General features: G+C 37.8%; 1 protein-coding gene across 1 annotated transcript in view; it reads left to right on the forward strand.

Moving 5' to 3' along the window:
* Positions 1–21,116, forward strand: part of GADL1 (glutamate decarboxylase like 1) — a 169,762-nt gene that overhangs the window by 104,571 nt on the left and 44,075 nt on the right. Inside the window, exons 13-14 of the mRNA XM_003256803.2 lie at positions 3,223–3,274; positions 11,448–11,537. Coding sequence (XP_003256851.1) covers positions 3,223–3,274; positions 11,448–11,537 — 142 coding nt within the window. The remainder of the gene's footprint in view (positions 1–3,222; positions 3,275–11,447; positions 11,538–21,116) is intronic.

Raw genomic sequence — 21,116 nt, forward strand, 5'->3', positions numbered from 1 at the left:
GTATGAATTTCATGACCAGAGGGAAGTCATTGCCTGTCTTCAAAGCTTCAAAGACAGGCTGAATCTATTGTTAGGAGCTAATGTAGCTGGTGACTTTAGGTTGAAGTCAATGCTCATTTACCATTCTGAAAATTCTAAGACTCTTCAGATTTATGCTAAACTTACTCTGCGTGTAACTCTAAGTGGAACAACGAAGCCTGTGACAGCACATCTCTTTATAGCATGGTTTACTGGATATTTGAAGCCCACTGTTGAGACTTGAGACTGCTCAGAAAAAAGATTTTTTTCAAAATATTACTGCTCATTGACAATGCATCTAGTAACTCAAGAGCTCTGATGGAGCTGTACAAGGAGATTAATATTGTTTCCATGCTTGCTAACAACATTCATTTTACAGCTCATGGATCAAGGAGTAATACAGACTTTCAAGTCTTATTTAAGAAATATTTTGTAAGGCTATAGCTGTGATATCAGTGATTCCTCTGATGGATCTGGGCAAAGTGAATTGAAAATTTTACGGGTTTACCCTTTTATACACCACTGAAAACACTGATGACTCATAGGAGGTGGTCAAAATACTAATAATGGGGATTTAGAAGAAGTTAATTCCAACTCTCATGGTTGACTTTTAGGGGTATAAGACTTCAGGGAAGGAAGTCACCGAAGATGTGGTGAAAACAGCAAGAGAAATAGAATTAGAAATGAAGCCCAAAGATGTGACTGAATTGCTGCAGTCTCATGATAAAACTTGAATAGAGGAGGAGCCTCTTCCTATGGATGAGCAAAGAAAGTGGTTTCGTGAGAAGAAATCTACTCAGTGAGCATATTGTGAATATTGTTGAAAGGAGAACAAAGGATATAGAATATTACATAAACTTAGTTGGCAAAGCAGCAGCAAGGTTTGAAAGGATTGACTTTAATTTTGAAACAAGTTCTGTTGTGGGTAAGATGCTTTCAAACAGCATTGCCTACTACAGAGAAATCTTTTGTGAAAGAAGAGTCAGGCAATGTGGCAACCTTCATCGTTGCCTTATTATAAGAAATTGTCCCAACCACCCCGACCTTCAGCCCTTTGATCAGTCAGCAACCATCAACATCAAGGCAAGACCCTCCAGCAGCAAAAAGATTACAACTCACTGAAGTCTCAGATAATCCTTAGCACTTTTTAGCAACAAGGTATTTTTAATCATGGCATGTGCATTGTGTTTTAGACATAATGCCATTGTATACTCAGACTACAGTATACTCAGACTACAGTATACTGTAAATGTAACCTTTATATACACTGAGGAACCCCCAAAATTGTAACCCCCTTTCCTGCAGCATTCACTTTATTGTAGTGTTCTGGAACCAAACCTACAAAACCCCCGAGGGATGCCTGTATTATTGTTTTAATTTGCACTTCTTTGATTATTACTGATCTTGAATAACTTTTCTGGTATCTATTGAGCAATGGAATTGCTTTTTATGAAAGCTAGCCAGTGTGATAGGTTTAGCTACATATGTCTTCTGAAAAAGTGTTCAGAGAATGGCATATGTAGAACATCCGGTACTTTGTGAGCATGTGTGCCCACGTGTATGCTCACATTATTGCTCAAGGATTCCCATATTACTAGTTAATAGACAATTTTTAATAAGATAATATCTTTGAAATATATATCTATATGAAAACATCAATATTTAACCTAAAAGCTGTATAAATTTGGAAAAAGGAACTTCATCTTAAAAACTAGTGTATTCCATATTCACATTATAGAATGACCTTCCTAAAATGATGTAATAATCCCTTTCCAGGTTTTATAGTTGCATCTTTTCATGTTTATGATTTTAATTTTTAAAAAAACCATTTCAAATTGGAAAAGATTGCATTAGTCCAGTTTTATAGGTAAGAGACTTGAGGCCCAAGAGGAGCATGGTTATGTCTTTAAATATTAGTTGAATATTTATGATTTAGTGACATGATCATAGGATCATAACTATTACTGGAATCTAGTTTTCAAAGGCATTCCTGATGTTTGGTGTGATTTTTTGCTATTATATATAAAAATCACAATAAATGCTCTGACAAACACATTTCTGTCAGCGTCTCTATTATTTCCTTAGGTTTGATTCCTAGATTTGAAGTACTGGGTCAAGTGTTGTGAATATTTCAAAGGCTCGTGAATCAGTAGTTTTCAAGGCCAACCATTTCAGACTTCTCTTTTGGTATAGACAAAAGCCAAGCCTAGAAGGGAGGAGTCAATGTTATTATATAGAGCACCATGTTCTCAATGTTGTTTTAGTCTTTTCTCAACTCATATTCCATATTTCATCTATGCCCTTTACTTAGGTGTGATAATTCTCTTTCCCCCAATATTCAAAATGACTTTATAGATACTCTATCAATGGCCTACAGCCCACTTTTTCCCCTTCATATTCAGGTAATTTATTTTTTCTTGTAGTTTTTAAGTTTTGGGGTACACGTGCAGGATGTGCAGGTTACCTAGGTAAACATGTACCACGGTTTGCTGCACTTAACCCACCACCTAGCTATTAAGCCCCACATGCATTAGCTCTTTTCCCTAATACTCTCCTCTCACCCTCCCCTGACAAGCCCTAGGTGTGTGTTGCTCCCCTCCCTGTGTCCATGTGTTCTCACTGTTCAGCTCCCACTTATAAGTGAGAACATGCAGTGTTTGCTTTTCTGTTCCTGTGTTAGTTTGCTGAGGATAATCAGCCCACTTTTAACATGATACTGATTATCAGCCCTCATTCTCTCTGCGCTGGACTTAGAAAAGATTACGTTGATCTTCCTTGATTTTAAATGAACTTACAAGCAGGATTACACACCAAAAAAAAAAAAAAAAAAAAAACTCTTTCCTCCAAGCCAGCTATTTAATGTAAGTACCTATGTTAAATCCCCCATTTAGGATATAAGTGTAAGACCCACATGTTCAGAGATATGTATCCAGCTTGCTTTATCTGGCTTTTCACACCAGGGTTAAAGCCTAATGCTAACATGAGATAGATATCATCAAAAAGATGCATCTTTTTACTCAGGCCAAGGATATTACAGTAGGTCTGGAGTATTTATCTATCCATAGCTCTGCCTGTACCTTGACCTTTATCTGTATCTTTCTTATCTCCGAGCCCTGTCTCTGAATCTGTTTTGTCGTACATCAGTCATGTTCATGACACTTTTACATTGCAGATTATAAATATTATTGTGACTTTTAATTTTAGGTACCTAGTAGATGAAATCAAGAAAAGAGAAGGATTCAAGTTACTGATGGAAGTAAGTGATTACATAATTGTGCTTGTGATTTTGTCAGTTAACAGTGATGAAGATGGTAATTTTCTAATCTGTTATATATTTCACTGGTTTTGTGTTGCAGACTTAAAAACAAGTCATTAGCTTAATCCACAGTCTATTATGTTAATTTATTCTATTAGTGAATACTTTTCCTTTGTTGGATTCACAGAATATACATGCCTTTAAGCATTAAAAATTAAAATGCTCAATAATAATTACCAAGGATAATATTGAATAAATTATGACCTCTATCTTGATATATAAATTGCATACTGATTGTACTGCAAATATTCATCTGTGATGTAGTGGTGCCTGCATGTGAAAAATCAATTAAGTGAATGTACAATACTGCATACAGTTTTCTCTTTTTATAAAATAATGAGAGCATATTAGCTTTGGAGCAATAGGAAAATAAGTCATTTTGTTGATGTTGGATTGTTTGCTATGTGTAAGAAATGAGGTGGTTACAAAGGTAGAGAATATTTTTTTCTAAAACATGTTTGGAAAATATAGTGCGTAATTCTGGTTTTTAAGAAATATAAATTGCAAGGTTATCTTAGATTTTGTTATAGTATATGTATTATATCAGTTTTTAACCTAATGTAAAAATAACCTAGAGATTCCAGTCTTGGAGCCTGTGCTATACATAAGAAATGTAGCTGGCTAGGCACGGTGGCTCACACCTGTAATCAGCACTTTGAGAGGCCAAGGCAGGCATCACGAGGTCAGGAGTTCGAGACCAGCCTAACATGGTGAAACCCTGTCTCTACTAAAAATACAAAAATTAGTCGAGTGTGGTGGCTCATGCTTGTAATCCCAGCTACTCGGGAGGCTGAGGCAGGAGAATTGCTTAAACCTGGGAGGCGGTGGTTGCAGTGAGCTGAGATCACGCCATTGCACTCCAGCCTGTACAACAAGAGTGAAACTGTCTCAGAAGAAAAAAAAAAGGAAAAAGAAATCTAGCTTTTTTTTGGTATTTATTCAATAAGATGCATTGAACAATTACTATGTCAGGCATGGTTCTAGGCACAGGAGATAGAAAACAGAAAAGGTCCCCGATTTCATGATGCTTACATTCAAGTCGAAAGTGAAAGGCACTAAATAAGCAAATTAATAGGGAAATCAGGTAGTCAGAGTCTTAAAACAATAAAACATGTTCATGAGATAATCTAGTATACAAATAATTAGACAGGTTATAGATATAGTACTGTATTTGGGGGAAAAGTGTAGAATGCTGAAATGGGGATGGCTTTTTTGGTTTGGGTAATCTGGGTAGGGGATTTTAAGGTTATCTTTGAGCTGAGACCTGAATAAAGATAAACAGCAAGCCACGCGGATGTTTGAGGGAAAGACATTCTGGCAGAATTGGTAAACAAGTGCAAGGCTTAAAGCTGAAAAGAGTTCTGTCTTTGAGCAGCCAAAAAAAGTTTTATTGAATGAAGGGGAGTGTGCAGCAGGTGATGGAATTGCAGAGGTGGGCAGAGACCAGATCAGGTGGTGGTCAGGTAGGTCAAGGTAAGGCCCTTAGCCTGTATTCCAAATGTAGTCAACTGGAGATGTTTTAAGAAGACAGGAGTCTGACTTGGATTTTAAAAGATTCTTGATGTCGTGAGAAGACAGGAATGTTGAAAAAGCAATAGTGAAGAGAGGACAAGAGAAAAATAAGCAAGACAAACTCAAACTGTTTTTAGTAGCCAAAGTGAAATATGACAATAGTCCTCAGGGAAGTTTGGGAAATACTTTCCAGAGAATCTAGAGCATGGATTCCACTACTATCTACAAAGGAAGCATCAGATTAGAAAGTTCTAAGCTTCCAAAGTTCCAGAAAGCTAGAGATATGGAAGATCTTGCATGCATACCAAAATGATTAATAAACAACTTTCTGGTAGTACTATAAAGACAACAAATTTAGAGTGCGAGAAGTTCTATAGAACAGACAACCTGGTTTCTTCAACAGGCCAGTGACATGAGGAAAAAATAGAGGGAGTAGTGATTATCTCTCTTTAGGTTCAAAGAGACTGAAGAGGGATAACAACCAAATAAGGCATATAGACCTTGTTGAAATCCCAGTTTGAACAAGCCAACTGTAAAAAGTAATTCTTGTAACAGTTGGGGAGTTTTGAATATGAACTGGCTATTAGATGGTGTCAAGGAATTGTCAATTTTGTGAGGCATAATGGCATTATAACATGTAAGAAAATGTCTCTAGTTTTTATATTTTCTCGGGTTTGAGTTTCTTCTTTATTTTCTCCGATTTGAGTTGTGTTATTTTCTCTGATGATGGGAGCTATAGTGCTTATGAAAAGTCCTGTACACCTTGAAACTGTACAGTCTTTTGATAGAGCTGAAAGTGATGAGAAAAAAGATGGGCCGATTAAAAAGTTGTTTATATATTCTTCCTAAAGTCTTAGAAAAGAGAAACCACTTACCATCATCATTAGGAAATTGCAAACACTCATGTCCTTGCCATGAAAGCTAAGGTGGGATTTAATTATTAGTCAGCCTTCTGCCCCTGGATTTTTCATCTGTGGGAGCCAGCTGGGCTACAAGCAGTGAAGGTGGTTTTCTAAATGGTTTTCCAGAATTCCTGGTGTAAGGATTTTTGTATGTGATCTGCATTTGCCGCTTTTCTTTTTATTACACTGAGAAAGCAAGAGTTAGACCTTGGATGTCAAATATAAATATTAAGTTGATAGTCTTTTTGCTAGTATATATGCATTTGTATGTCTATATATGTGCATTTGAGAGAGAGAGAGAGAGAGTATATGTGTCACTGTTGTCTAACAGCAAGGAGAAAGTTAAGTGGAACATTGGAAATTGTAGATGAACATGACAAGACAATACCCAGTACTTGAATATTTTTTCCTGAAAATAACTTTCAATCATCAAGAAAATGTATTATTTTAAGTCAATTCTGAATTATTCATAGGCCCCTGAAAATCATCTTTCTGTGTTGGATCATAAGATCTAATAGATGTTTTTCCTAGATGTATATTCATTCTTATACTATCATTCACATATTTTATTTTTATCTCTTGGGAGAGTCCTAATTATTCAACCTTTTTTGTTTTTCTTTTCTCAAGGTCTACACTAGGAGGAGTTATTAATGTTTCATCAACTTTGAGTTATAGAAGATCTTCGAGGACATATAGTCAACTTCCTGCACAATGCAGGAAACCTATCTTAACAGTATCTGTTAACAGGTGGTCAACCTCTGATTGAATACTTCCTATTTGCAGATAATTCGCTAGTTCATTCCTCTTCCAGATAGCTCTGAATTATTCATGTTCTAATAGTGAACCTACTAATATGTATCAAGCACATTGTGATTTCTTACATTATCTTCTTATATAGTTTAGATTACAACTACCTAATTGCTAAATCTGATGCACATTATTTTAGTCTTCATCTTGCTGAAATTCTGTAGCATTATATGTTATCCATTCACTCCCTCTCGATAGTCTCCCGTCTTAGTTTGATTTCCTTTCCCAATTTCTCTTTCCATGTGACTTGTTCTTTTCAGTCTCCATGTAAGGGTCTTTTCATCAGGGCACTCCCCTTAAATATTCATCTACAACACTCTTTGTCTTTGGCCACATAGTCTCCCTGAAATGTCTTCACATCCAGAACTTCACATCAATAGCCTCTTTGTCTTCACCCTCAACTTAGCTCCTAAACTCCAGGCCTTTGGATATGAATATATCCTGAAATTTTCACCTAGACATCACAGACACCTCAAATTCAACATTTCTAAAACTTAAGTGTAGTATTTTCCTTACCAAAATTCCACTTTCTTCTTTTGGTCATTAGAGCTATGATCCACCCAAGCAAAAGTCTTGATGTTCTTACTATTTCCTTTTCCTCCCTGCTATCTTGAATACTTAGTCTTCTCCACTTCCAAAGCCACTGCCTTACTTAGTTCAAGATCTCATCACTCTTCAGGTTGGTACTATCTAGGTACTGTCTCCTAACTTGTGTCCCACTTCCAGTCTTAGATCCCTCCAGCCTAACTGCCACACTGCTGCTAGAAGATGAGATCATTTCCTAGAGTAGTGAAACTCTCCAGTAACTCCATGTTCCTCTAGAATCAAGCCCAAGCTTCCAAGCATGTCATATGAGAAGTCCTTCATGACATGACTCCCATCTTCGTTTCTAGCTTCACCTCTCTTCACTACACCCCGTCCTCTATTCATTCCAAGTTCAGAAACTGTTAGTCATTTTCTTGTCCTGATGCCTGTCAATATCTATAACATAGAAAGCTTTGCTTATTAAGTTGAATAGCTTGGTTACCCCTTGCTGGACATTATTGCTTAATGTTTGCCTTCAAATATACTACATCAAGAAATTAACAGTGATGTACCTCACTAGTACACATTTTAATGGAGCTACTCATCCACTTTAAGAGACATCTCTTTTTACCATTATGGCCCCAAATAATAGTCACTGAGTTCAGTGCTTGCTGTGTGCCAGACACGGTACTAAATTTTGAAAACACATTTTCTCTTTAATGATCAAACCAACGCTGTGGGGCAGACAACATCATCAATATTTTATAGTTTAGGAAGCAGAAACTGAGAAAGTTTGATACTCATCCCAAAGATCTGATCAAGTTGAAATTCAAAGCCACATCCTTGCAACTCCAAAACTTAGGCTTTTTGTGCTATCCAGTGCTGCCTTTGAGATTTTTCAATAGTCTAATCTTAACACCTATAAGCTTGAAGTCAATTAAAATTCACCATTCCAGCTTTTTCTTCAGTCTATATTTGCATGATTGTTTGAATCTGTGTGCTGGATTCTGCATTTATATTTATTAAAACAAAATAATGCTAGCTTTTTGTTATTCTTCTGATCTAATGATATTGTAAGCAAAGGAGATGAATTTCTTTTGATATGACTCAGTTTTAGAGAATGTGAGCTGCTACCTCTTAGTGACCACTAATTTCTTCCCCAAATGGTCTCAAAATTTGCTAAATTCTTCCTGAAATTGATAAAGAATTTTAGAATATATTTTTTTGTTTGAAAACCAGTATAGAATGTATTCAAACTCTTCCTTAATGGCACATTACTCCTTTATCATGAATTTTTAAAGATTATGACAATGCACTTGCTGCTCCAGAGTTTTTGTACCCTTCACTAGAGCACTTGGAGTCCTGTAATACCTTCCTAATTTTGTGGATTTTAGAACATAGACTAAATGTGTTCTCAGGACACCCAAGAAGTCAGACTTTCATATATGTAGGCAATTAAAATTAAGGGGTATATAAATGATTTTACTCTGAAAATACTCATTAGTGCTTTGAAGTCTCTTTAAAAATTATGTAAAATACAAGCTACAGAGGCAGAGACCAGAAAAAGTCAAGTATATTTTCACAAAAATTCAAAGAGTTTTTCAACTCTTAATTTTGGAAATGACCAAAGCGAAGATATTCCAAATGAAACATCAAATTTCTTCCAATGAAATGAAGTGTCAAGAAGGGCTTTATAAGCTTTCAAATGTTGTAGCACTGAAGCCATTCCATTCTAAAAGTGCTTAGTGATAGATCCAATTCCTTTTGCCCAAACTTACTAAAAAATGTAAAATGTCTAAATCCTAACTTGTAAAATATAGAACCCATAACAGCAGATAAAACATCGTAAACTGTTTTGTAATGTTCCTATGCAAATGAAAGGGAATAACAAATTTGGTGATGTATTAGAGTCCATTCAGAAGACAAGAACTGCATGGTAAAGTGGGAAAGTAATATCAAGAATTATTAACAAGGGATTGGAGTAATGGAGGATCGCCTCATAGGAGAGAATGAAAAACCTAAAAATGAACAGGAGCAGCAGATACAGACAGCAGCCACCACTCCTGGAACTGAGCCTGGAACTGAGATAGAGCACCCAAGGGAGAGGCCATCCCTTCCCAGGACTGAGGTCTAGACCTCTTCAGAGAGAGAGTATGACCTTGGCTCATAGGATAGCAGAAAAGTTTACTGAGGCGTTACATTGGTGGTACTCACTAGAAATCTAGTCTTGAGTGCTGAGCTGAGGGAAGCCATACACAGGGGCCATGCCACAACTTGGAAATCACTGCAAGCTACCTAGAAGGAGTGCCAGAGAAGTCATTCAAGGCAAGGTGCCTAGGCTGGCATCTCTCTCCTATGAAACCACCTGAGAGGAGTATGCCAGGAAAAGCCATTTATGGGCCCTCCATTTGCTGCCTTTCTGCTGTGATGCCACCTGAAAGGGGTGTACCGGGGGGAAGCTATTGGGGTAGACAGGTGGGGGTGTGCTCAAGTTTCTGGTCACCAGTGCTGCTGAAAAGAACCACAGATTCTGTAGGAGACCCATGAAGTGAGCACACCACACCAGGAAGGCATTCCTTCCTTCTCCAGTGTCTCTCCAGCACCCTCTGCTGACAAAGTCTAAGACTGGACAAGATGTCAAGGGAGAAATATCTGCAGAGTCCACCTACATTATTTTAGGACACTCAAAAAAGGGTAGATTTCTGGCTGAGAGGCAATAAATCAATAACTGACATAACACAATCTAGTGACAGATAATTACAATATTTTTCTTATACTTTCTAGTCAGGTATAGTTACTTCATTTGAAAAAAAGTGTTCACATTAAATGCTCAAAGAATTTGGGAGTTCAGTACAGTCTATCCTAGATAAATCAATTATTATATTAGGTTGCTGCAAAAGTAATTGCAGTTTTTGCCATTACTTTCAATACATCAGAAATCCAGGTATAAATTGTGTAGATTTGTAAGAATGATTGTAGTCTCATAAATATGAAAATTGAGTTGAATTAGTGTTTTATTTTTAACTACTCTTTATTTTGAAGATTTATAGCTTTTTTCTTGTCAAGTCCAGTAAGAATATTAACAATTTCCGAGATGAAAGGATAAGATGAAGAACTTATCTCGTTGAACTGAGAATGTTTCTGGGCATTCACTTATGATTTAAAATCCACTAAAATCAAAACATACATATACATATATAAATATGTATGTCTCACCAGTCTTGATTTTAAGATATGAGATGATGGGTCTTTCCTCTTGATGAAATGCTTTGAAACTTTATATACTGGAACATAATTGATGGATAACATTGGTTATTACAAACTGTTTATGGCAGAAAATGAAAATCAGTTCAAATATTGTCAGTGTGAAGCATCAAATGAGGAAGATGCATATGACACAGTCTTTCCTGAATACAATTCTATATGTCTAATTTGTGAACCCCCAACATAATGTCCCAAATCTCCTAGTCATTGAGTGCAAGTCTTTTGGTCATCGCATTTCCTATGTTTTTGTCCAGTGAGGACAAAGCCTCGTCTGTGTGACAAAGGCTGGGCTAAAGCCTGTTAGAATACAAGTCCCATGTTTAAGCAAGTCATGTCTGATAGAAAAACAGACTGGCAGGGAAGATAACTGGGTTATGATTACTTAGTGTAGAACATAAACTGCCCACTTCAGAATCAATTGACATGCTTCATAAAATGCCAATTCTTTAGCCTTTTCTAGGATGGACTTAGACATTGGGCATTTTGAACATAGGAACTCAGAATCTACATTTTGAATATGTCTCCTAGCTAATTCGCACTTTTACTGATATTTGAGAGCTGGGAGTCAAGGTGATGCTCTTTTTTCAAAAGCAGTATTGGCTAGGGTCATAGTAGTGCTGGTTAGCGAAGCCCAAGCATGTCATGCTGCTATCAACTCACAGGTAATCAAAGCTTTTGCATTTGCCAGGTGTAGGGGCCAACTTTGGCTGCCTTAAGAAAAATAATTATTGGAAACCTATGATGGTATAGCAAATAACTTAAGGATCAGTGTTGGAGAGAGAGGATCCAAGGCATCTCTGAGCATGTATGTAAGCAGGCACTAACTGACGATCAGAGCTGGGTTGAGTCAGCTTCAAACTTTACTGTTTTTTCCTGATCTTTGCACATTTTTTAAGATGAAAGAGAACCTGCTAGGTGCATACCATGGAGAAGAAAATTTTTAAATCGGATGTTAGCAGAAGGCAGAAGGGATTGTTACTCTGTAAGATTCTGATATGTTAAAATTTTATACACATAACTCTTGAAGAAACTAGCTAAAAGTAATTGCATTCCAAGATAAATCTTAGGATAACAAACAACTTTATATTTTTTCTAATTCTCAGCCTGAATATGCCAATATTTGCTTTTGGTACATTCCACCGAGCCTCAGAGAGATGGAAGAAGGACCCGAGTTCTGGGCAAAACTTAATTTGGTAAGTAATAAGCAAATGGTATTTTTCTTTTTGATGAAGTAGATTCAGTGCACATTATCTGTTGATCCTATAAATAATTCTGTGCTTGCTAGGCCCTCTTATCTAGAGAAGTGTCTTCTAGTTCATTAAAAAGTAATGACAGGCCAAGCAGTTGTAGACATTTTTTACATTTAACAAATTAACGTGGTTGACACACACACCCAAAACAATTAGGTTGTTCCTAAGATAGTTTGTTAGAAGTTCTGGCTCACAGTGTACTTCAGGAAGTGCCATCTGGTCATGGGACACAAGGTTAAAGTTGTGTGACGAATGACTACTTATTTCAACTCTGCTACTGCATCTGTCTGTTGCATCACCTTACTTGGAAATAATGTTAGAAGTCTAAATCTGATACTTTCTGTAAGCGTGAGACCTTCTGTCTTCAACAAAGGCCCTATGTCTTACACCCAAGGGGATTACATAAAAGAGAAAAGAGATGCTAGCAGTGGGTTTCAGCTGATCATCGAAAATGTGCTTGGAAGTGTCTTCAAACACAGCTGTCAGGGCTGATGATACAGTGTGAGGAGAGGCCCCAGACTCCAGGGACTGCTTGTGCCTCATCTACTCCTAGCACGGCCCTGCCAGTTATAATCCTGCCTCTAATCCAGATTTCCAAGAACTATGGAGTCTCGTGAGTAACACTACTTGATCCCACTTTCCAGATATATGAACATAATGCATGTTGAAAGTGAACCCATGGGAGCTCCACTGGGGATTACGTGGCCATGACATGTAGAGTGCAAGTTCTTATGGGCTAGCACCATCAAAATCAGGCAATTTCCTACCTCTTGAGTGGGATTCAAGTCAGCACAGCTGACTTTATGACGCTGGTTAGTAAAGCTCTGACTTGCAAACCTCTCCTTACCCTCAGGGGAAAAGTGATTTTTGTTTTTGGCAATTTTCGTGGTCCATAGCCTATTTGCCCTTTAGAAGACAAACAAAAAACTCCCTACTCAGGTAAGTGACAAACATTTGTTGAGCGTCCACTATACTATGCACTGGAAATACAAACATCAAAAGGACGTGTCTCTGCCCTTGAGAAACTCAATATTCCCAGAGACAATGAGTAAAGAGACAATCGCGAGGTAACCAACAAGTACCTGAATGGAAATTAACTGTTTGCAGTGAAAGTAGAGAGAAAGGGTATCTACCCCAATGTGTGATACTAGAGCTGAGTTTTGAACAATAAGCAGATGCCAGTCAGGGGACAATTGTAAAGAAGTGGATCCCAGGAAGAATCACAGCATGAGAACTCAGGCTCGAGAGAGGAGAATGTGATTCAAAGATCACAGGGGTGCAAAGAAGCAGTGATGGGAGGTGAGAAGAGTAACAGGCAGAGGGAGGGGGTCATGGAGCATTGTCTTCCATGGCAGAAAGCTTGGGATTTTTGCCCCAGTCTAACTAGAAGGAAGACGGCAGAGCATAGCCTTTAAGTCATGGTCACTGATTGCCTCACTTGGCAGCATGTCTTTTTAGCTTCAGGTCATTTTCTGTTTGTTCATGGCTCAGACCTCCTAACCTGTAACATAAGAGGTGTATTCTGTATTGTCATCTATTATCAAACCCTATATCAGGTAGCAAAGATGGGGAGAGATGGATGGTGTTATATCTGTGCCCATATCCATTTCAGGCAGTTAGCATAGACTTTGGGATGTGTCTTGTATTTCTGTCACACACAAAATAGCAAAGTGCTTAAGAATACATTTCAGATGTTAAGTTACCCTTGAAGAGAAACAGGAACTGGACAATGTGAAAATTTAGTGGTGAAGTTTAGAGGAACATTTTTTCGCTTTGATGGGATGTGGCTGACATTTTTTAGTAGGGTAGAGAAAGAAATTACAAGTTGAGAAAGATATGGTCACCATTTTTCTCACTAAGCTAGAAATTGTTTAAGAAAAACAATGAAGAATGTGATATTTGTGTCTTACTCAGTACTGTTGGACTGACAGGGATTAGAATAACTAGATAGACTCATTATGTTTGTTTTTAGAAAAATTGAAATTGAGTATGGATATATATAAGCTAATCTCAGATAATACAGAATATAATGCATTTTTTTTCCAAGACGGAGTCTTGCTCTGTCACCCGGGCTGGGGTGCAATGGCATGATCTCTGCTCACTGCAGCCTCCGCCTCCCAGGTTCAAGCCATTCCCACACCCTCAGTCTCCTGAGTAGCTGTGATCACAGGCACCCACCATCATACCTAGCTAAATTTTTGTATTTTTTTCGAGATAGGGTTTCACCATGTTGGCCAGGCTTTGATCTCAGGTGATCCACCTGCCTCGGCCTCCCAAATTGCTGAGATTACAGGCATGAGCCACCGCACCTGGCCTGTAATGCACTTTTTATCTTAAAATTCTCATTCTCTTTTATCCCCAATATTTGCCAAAATGGATGATCATACTGTAAATATCCAGTTTATTTTCTTTACTGTCAGCCATCTTGGACTCTCCGTCCCTTAATTTTGGAAATGCTTTTCTGCCATTTGCAACCATGGTTTCCCCTTGCCTGATCTAGTAACAACTTCATTTGTTATAGTTGCTACTGAATAGAAAAAAGGCATGCTGCAGACAAATTATTACTGGTCCTGAGTTTCTTAATTTCCTATCATTCTCTCCCTGCAAGTCGGGGTGTGTGCATGAATTTGGCAAGGGGGAAGGGAGATTTATGTATATACATAGTTTACGTGGTTTTATGCTTACTGTAGAATGAGAATGCAAGTATATGATTTATAACCTGTAGTGTACTTAAAGCACACTTGAAATTTATTTCAGGGTTTATCTTGGATAGAGAATCACAAATAAATAAGGCTTTGCCCCTCTGATTCAGACTAATGTCAGGTTGAGCTGTCAGATTTCAGAATCGCTGGTGTGATAAATCTTCCATTTGGCAGCAGAAGGGGAGAGGGATTATTTGGTAATGAATCTGGAGAGTTGGAGGATATAAGCGCATATGTATGCTTGCAAGTATGTGCACATACGTGAGACTATTTGAGAAGACAATCACTCTGTGGCCTAACAATACAATGACATTCTGTGATACCGGATCACCGAGTTCCAGTGACTTCTCTTTTTGAGATGCCCTCCATAAAAATCCTCCTCTAACTCTTACTCATTATGATATCTTAGGTCTTCATTACTTCTCTACCTAGATTGTATTTGTCTCTTTTCTGGTCTCTGCCCTCCTGCCATCTCTCCTTTTCCAGTTTATTTTCTTTACTGTCAGCCCCTCTTTACCTCCATCTCTGCTTCATCATGTCACTCTTCTGCTGGAAGTCTCTGACTTACTTCCTGTCCCCTAGTCCCATATAGCAACAGTTCTCAACCCTGTCAGAGTCAATGACCACTATTTATAGTAAACATAATATTTAGGAGAATAATATACCCTTTACTCTCCTAAAATGAAACCAATGAAATACATGACCTCCCTATACAGTTTTGTAAAAGGCAACATAAGACTTTATACACAGTATGAAAGTTTAAGTTTTATTATATAAATACTTGAGCATGACAGTATTGGAATACATAAGGAAGTGATAAGATTCTTGCATATACTCTTAGAAACACACTGAATGTAGGCTCTTTATGAATGCAGACTATTATAAGTAGGTGATGTTAGTGATGAAAATAACAGCAACAGTGTGGTATTAATGATGTTCATAATTTTTGAAAAGCACAACTTTTGCGAATACTCTGAAGAAATCATTTTCCCTTGCTTTACACGGTAGTAGAAAACTATTAAAAACGGCCACAAAATATTTGGCATTGGTATGTAAAACAGTTAGGTTTTGTGCTTGAATAATTATAACCAGGCTTCTTACCTCATGCATTTCTACTAGGACATTTGAAAGTTGTGTAAAACATAGGACAGTTCAATGTCACTCAAGATTGCTCTGCACAGTGCAGGGCAGCCGATACCTCTGGTCTCCACCTACTAAATGCCAGTAGCAACCCCCTCAAAATCATGAAAATCCAAAGCATTTACCCAAATTTCCTAGGTATTCCCTAGGAATGTTGTACCATTTCCTTGAGAACCACTGTCTCACAGGACAAAATCTTACCATATCTTACCAATCGAATCTTGTCTCTTTGGCATCCAAAGCCCTCCATGTCAGTCCTAAGGCACTTTTCTAACTCAACACATGTGACTTTCTGTACTGAGTAAATTGGGCCGGAGGAGTTAGGAAACACACTGGAAACTGGGTAATGGATATTTTTCACTAGTCAAATTGACAAATCACTGTAGCTTTTAAATGTTGATGTTGTCTACTGTTGGTGAGCATCAGGAGACTCCTGTAAGCTGTTCATGGGTAAATTTTGTACCATTTTTCTGAAAAGCAACTTTATAAAACCTATCAAATATCTTAGTTTCATTTTTCTTTCAGCAATTCCTTTTCTAAAAGTGTATTAAAAAGTTATAGAAATATGGGGAAGAAGCTAAGACATTCAGAGGCATTTTAAAATAGCAAATACTTCAGAAGAAACTATTCAACTATAGAGAACTGGCTAAATTTTAGTACATAAATAAATTTCTAGTGTCCAGACAAGATTGTGTTTCAAAATAATTCATATTTTAAGAAGGGGTTTAAAACAGCCACTGTAGTATGACACTAATATCGAAATTTTATGCTTAAATATACATACTTAAGTACATATAAAATACTGTGTATGCTTTAAGGGTGCATAAGAGGTGCCAAAATATTCTTAGAGATAAAGTTGTAGGTGATTTTTTATATTTCTCTGCAATTTGAAAATTTTCTATAATTAATGTATGTTTGTGAAAATAACAAGATAATATTAAAATGAGATACCTTAGTGAAGTAATTGATCCAATGAAGCCACAGATTTCCTTGAGTGCTTTACCTAGACAAAAAGTTATCCAGGTTTTAACCATGTATTCCCCCAAGGGCCACAAAAAAATTAGCATTAATCCCAAGATGGTACGTTTTTACCATTTTAAAATTATCTACATGTATTAAATCTACATGCTATATTTCTAAAGTAACAAAGTTTTTACAAGGAGGAATTTTAAAGTTTTAAATATGAAAATGTTTTAATATTTTCTTCTTGTACCACTCTTTAAGGATCATGGTTATAACAATGTTCAATCAATTAGTTTGCAAACTATTTTCTCTCATGACATGTTCCCAGGTATTGTGTCCAATATGTCATTCCTTCCCATCTCTCCCTCCTTGCTACAATACACACAGTATCTGCATTGGTTTTAAGTTTAGACACATTGCTAGTGGTGGTGGTTCATAGTGATTTTCAATAGGCTTCCTCAGTTTCCCTGAAAGCTTCTGGTATTGTGGTAGAGTTACACTTTGCTTTTGTTTTGTTAAGACGGAGTCTCACTCTGTCGCCAGGGCTGGAGTGCAGTGGCACAATCTTGGCTTACTGCAACCTCTGCCTCCTAGGTTCAACCGATGCTCCTGCCTCAGCCTCCTGAGTTGCTGGGATTACAGCTGCCCACCACTACGCCCCGCTAATTTTTTGTATTTTTAGTAGAGATGGGGTTTCACCATGTTGACCAGGCTGGTCTCAAACCCCTGACCTCATGATTCACCCACCTCGGCCTCCCAAAGTGCTTGGATTATAGGCATGAGCCACCGCACCCAGTCCTATACTTTGCTTTCTAAAGTAACTTCCTGAAATAAGTTTGTATCTTTGCTTCTTCTGAAGCTGCCTCATAGTGATCAGATATTGAGGATGAGGAAGTTGAGGATAGAATGCAAAGATAAGATGGGAAATATTAGACCCAGAGAACGTAATTGAAAATTCTACTAGTTTGTTTTGCCCCATCATTACTCGGTATTCTGATGTAGAAGATTTCCTCTTTTGTCAATATTTCATAAATAAGTACAATATGCCAACAAAATTTACATTTTTAAAAAGTAACAAGCTGTCTTTTCGTATTCATTTATGGTTATTTCAACTTTTCTTTCATTTGCTGACCTGCATATTTGTGACTAATATTAGTCATTTATAACAGGCTCCTTTCTCCTTAATTAGTAGAGGGGAAATAAATCTTAAAATCTACTTGACGGGTTTTATTGTTTGGTGATACAACTTGATATTCCAGATATCTTTAGCAAGAATTTAGTATTCTCCCTGGCAGGTTTCTGATTAACGGCACTTGAAGATGAGACTGCATAATCTGAGTAGGGTGATGTGCTTCCGTAGAAACCTCACAGTGAAGACATCCACACAGGCTGCTGCTTTGGATTTTTGGGAGGGTTTTAGTGTCTCTTTCCTTGCCCCATTTATTTCCTGAATGTCTTTTTGCATGTCTAGTATCTGGACTTATTTCTAGCCGCTCTAACAGCAATTCTGTATATGACTCCTGATCTCTTAGGGACTCATAGGATATGCATACACACATGCGCACATGTTCACGAGTTCACAACAATTGAAAGCTTCGGTGTATTTTTCAGAACTCTGATTTTGTCATTGTCTTTGACATTAGTATATTCACTCATTTTTGGATTGTGAACTAAAAGCACCTGTGTCTTTAAAAGTGCAGCACTTTAAAAAATGTTCAAAAACCTTATGCTACAGAATTTATAGTATATCCTTCAAAAATCCTGTTTCCTAGTAGTTATCAACTCACTTTCAAGCTGTACTTTGAAATTTGTTTAGAGAGTCTAATATCAAAGTGCCTTTTAAAGAAAATAGTTCTAAATATGACTTAAGAGGCTCCCCTTATTTGGATAGTGGCTGGCATGTAGATTTCAAGAATGCTTAACTAATGAATGTCCTGCGTTTTGCAGATATCGTGTGCTCTTTCCCCAAACTATTAAAACCTAAGGATAAAATGTTGTCTTAAGTATTCTGTCAGGTAGAGATATGTATGACTTGTCATGCATTCTAATGGTAATCAGTTTTGTTCTTATGCCATTCTGCAACTAAGGGTCAAGAAGCCACTTAGGTACTTCTGATATAATTATGGCCAGCTTCAGCAATCTGCTGAAGAAGCTGGAGTGTTCCTTCAGCTGAAGGGCAGGGCATACTCAACTCAGTACTTTTCTCACTTTTATGTTCATCTCTTTTCCAATTGTTAATTGTTGTCTAAATGTACTCCACTGGATTTATACAATTTCAACCAACAAAAGCTCCAATAAAATTCTTGTTGCATGCACATGTTTAAGGGGAAGTTCGTGATGAGTTTTCCTTTGTATTTAATAGCATCTTTCAATGCATAAAATTTGTTATTACTTTGCTTATTTGCTGATTAATATATTATTTTGTGGTCTTTAAACATTTTCATAGATATAAGTGTTTTATGCATAGTAACTTGAACTCTCCAGAAAAGCCAGATAAGTACAGATGCCCTCCATTATAAGTTTTTTTTTCTTTCCTTAACAGCCTCCCCCCTCTCTTGTTTCTGTTGGACTGTTCTAATTTATTAGGGCATAGGTTCTGAGTTTAGCCTATCTCTTGAAAATTGAAATAGAGAAGAATGAAGCTGGCATTTCTACAGGCTGAGGCTGAGCTCACGGGCCTGAGGTCAGGGATGAGACCATCTCTGAGCTCACGGGCCTGAGGTTAGGATGAGACGTTCTCTCAGAGGAATTTTCATGGGAGTGGCCACCCACAGCTCACAACAGTAAACACTTGTTCACTTGTGACCGACTGATCCACTGGGCACCCTCGATGACAGTCATGGGAAATGAGGCCAAGGAACACAGCTAAATCTGCATTTCACGAACATCTATTGTTCTGCACACATACGTGAGGCATGAGTATACTATTCTCTGTACTGGAGTGCCACTGGCTTTCTGTGTAACATTTGCACATGAGCCAAGTATATCACTTAAGTCTGTTTTAGTGTCTGTTCATGTAAGGTCTACGTGAAATAATTCTGAATTCCCAAATATATCAGGGTGAACATCGAGGAAAGGCAGAAGCTTAATTAATGCTTATGGGCCACTTACCACTCTGTCTGATTTGGTTTACTCAGTCGAGTTGCAAACCCAAATACGTATAGAAGCTAGACAAATAGCATAAATGAGAGGAACCTGAACATAACATAGTAGGGAGTGATGGGGACTGTGATACACTGAGGTGTATTGGTCCCAGCTAAAGGGAACAAACTCTACTCAGCTCCTAATCATGACTGCCATGCAGGAATGCAGGCCAGGGTTGCCAGGTCCTTTTTTAAGAGAAGCTAGATAATATACAGATGCTTACATGAACCCTTTGTTTTTAATGTTTTCAATATTGGCAAATGATTTAGAAATGTGTAATATACATTTGTCAGTGGGATCTGGCCTTCAGACTTTTAGCTTCCAATTCTTACCTAAATTAATCAGTCCTTGATTGCCTGTGTGTCACTGGAAGCTCCTCAAGATGAGAGTTTGTCCCTTCATCTTTGCTCCTCCATGACAGCAGTTCTGGGATTGGCCCAGTATCGACTGAGGGATGCTTGAGCTCTGTCATCTACCAGAAGATAACTGTCTCATACTGTCACACCTGTCAAGTGGGTGTTTTAAGGACAGTAACCTTGTGGCAAATGTGGCAACACAGTTTAGACATATGGGTATGGGTACATTTTGATCTTGTGTTTTCTCCTTTCCTGATTCCAAGAACTAGACGGGGCCTCTGGGCTTCAGTGCCTTCTCCTGAGGTTTGTGTGTTCTGAAGATGTCTATCTTCCTAGATATTCTGGTAGCCTAAGCTGGCCCATGATTAGACCATAGAGGAGACAAAGAGGCAGGCACAGGGAGAAGCAGGAGAAATTTCCCTCAAGCCAGAGGAGGGTGCAGGAGACAGAATTTCTACAGATAGGAATCATCCTCAGCTTCCCTGCTTTGGGTAACCTAAGGAGGTATCGGTGTGTGTGTGTGCGCGTGTGTTACAGACATTGGAACTTCTGCCCGTATCCTAACAGATAAGGATACAGCACTGTCACCATGTACCAAGACATCATGTTGGTTCAGGTCATAGGTATTTCACTAGTTGCTGGATGAACCAATGACCTAAATATGAGCACTGAATAAGATCCTCATTATCTCTACAGAATCCTTTGGCGCTGTGGGAGCTGTAATAACGACTGAGTGACTTTCAGCCTTGCCTAGGATGGTGGCTTGCCGTTGGATTTAATTTTATTTAGAGAAAATAAAGTACAGTACTGTGACATTTCTTGCACACTTGAGTTTATGGAGCAAAATCCATACATACAACCATTAAGGAAATTGCTCTAGACTTGATGCAGTATTTGTTGTTGCAAAAACAAAGAATGGACCCCTGGGCTGAAAGGAAAAGACTTTTCATGGTCTCTTTGAAGTCCTTTTGCCAGTGCCCAGCCTGCCCCCTGGTGGCACTTTTGCTCACATTTTCATTCACAGCTGGAAAATGACACTAAATGCGGAGTGAACAAATGCTGTGAAAATGTTATAGAATTACAGCATCACAGGTGTCAGGGGTATCTGATTCTGCCAGACCAAGAAAGACTCACGTAAGTCAGAAATTCTCAGAGGATCAAATAGTTCCTTCTCTTCACTTCAAATGTTTCTTTCTTCATCTTTATCTCAGAGGAAG

Source organism: Nomascus leucogenys, chromosome 4 (assembly GCF_006542625.1).
Source record: "Nomascus leucogenys isolate Asia chromosome 4, Asia_NLE_v1, whole genome shotgun sequence".
NCBI lineage: Eukaryota > Metazoa > Chordata > Mammalia > Primates > Hylobatidae > Nomascus > Nomascus leucogenys.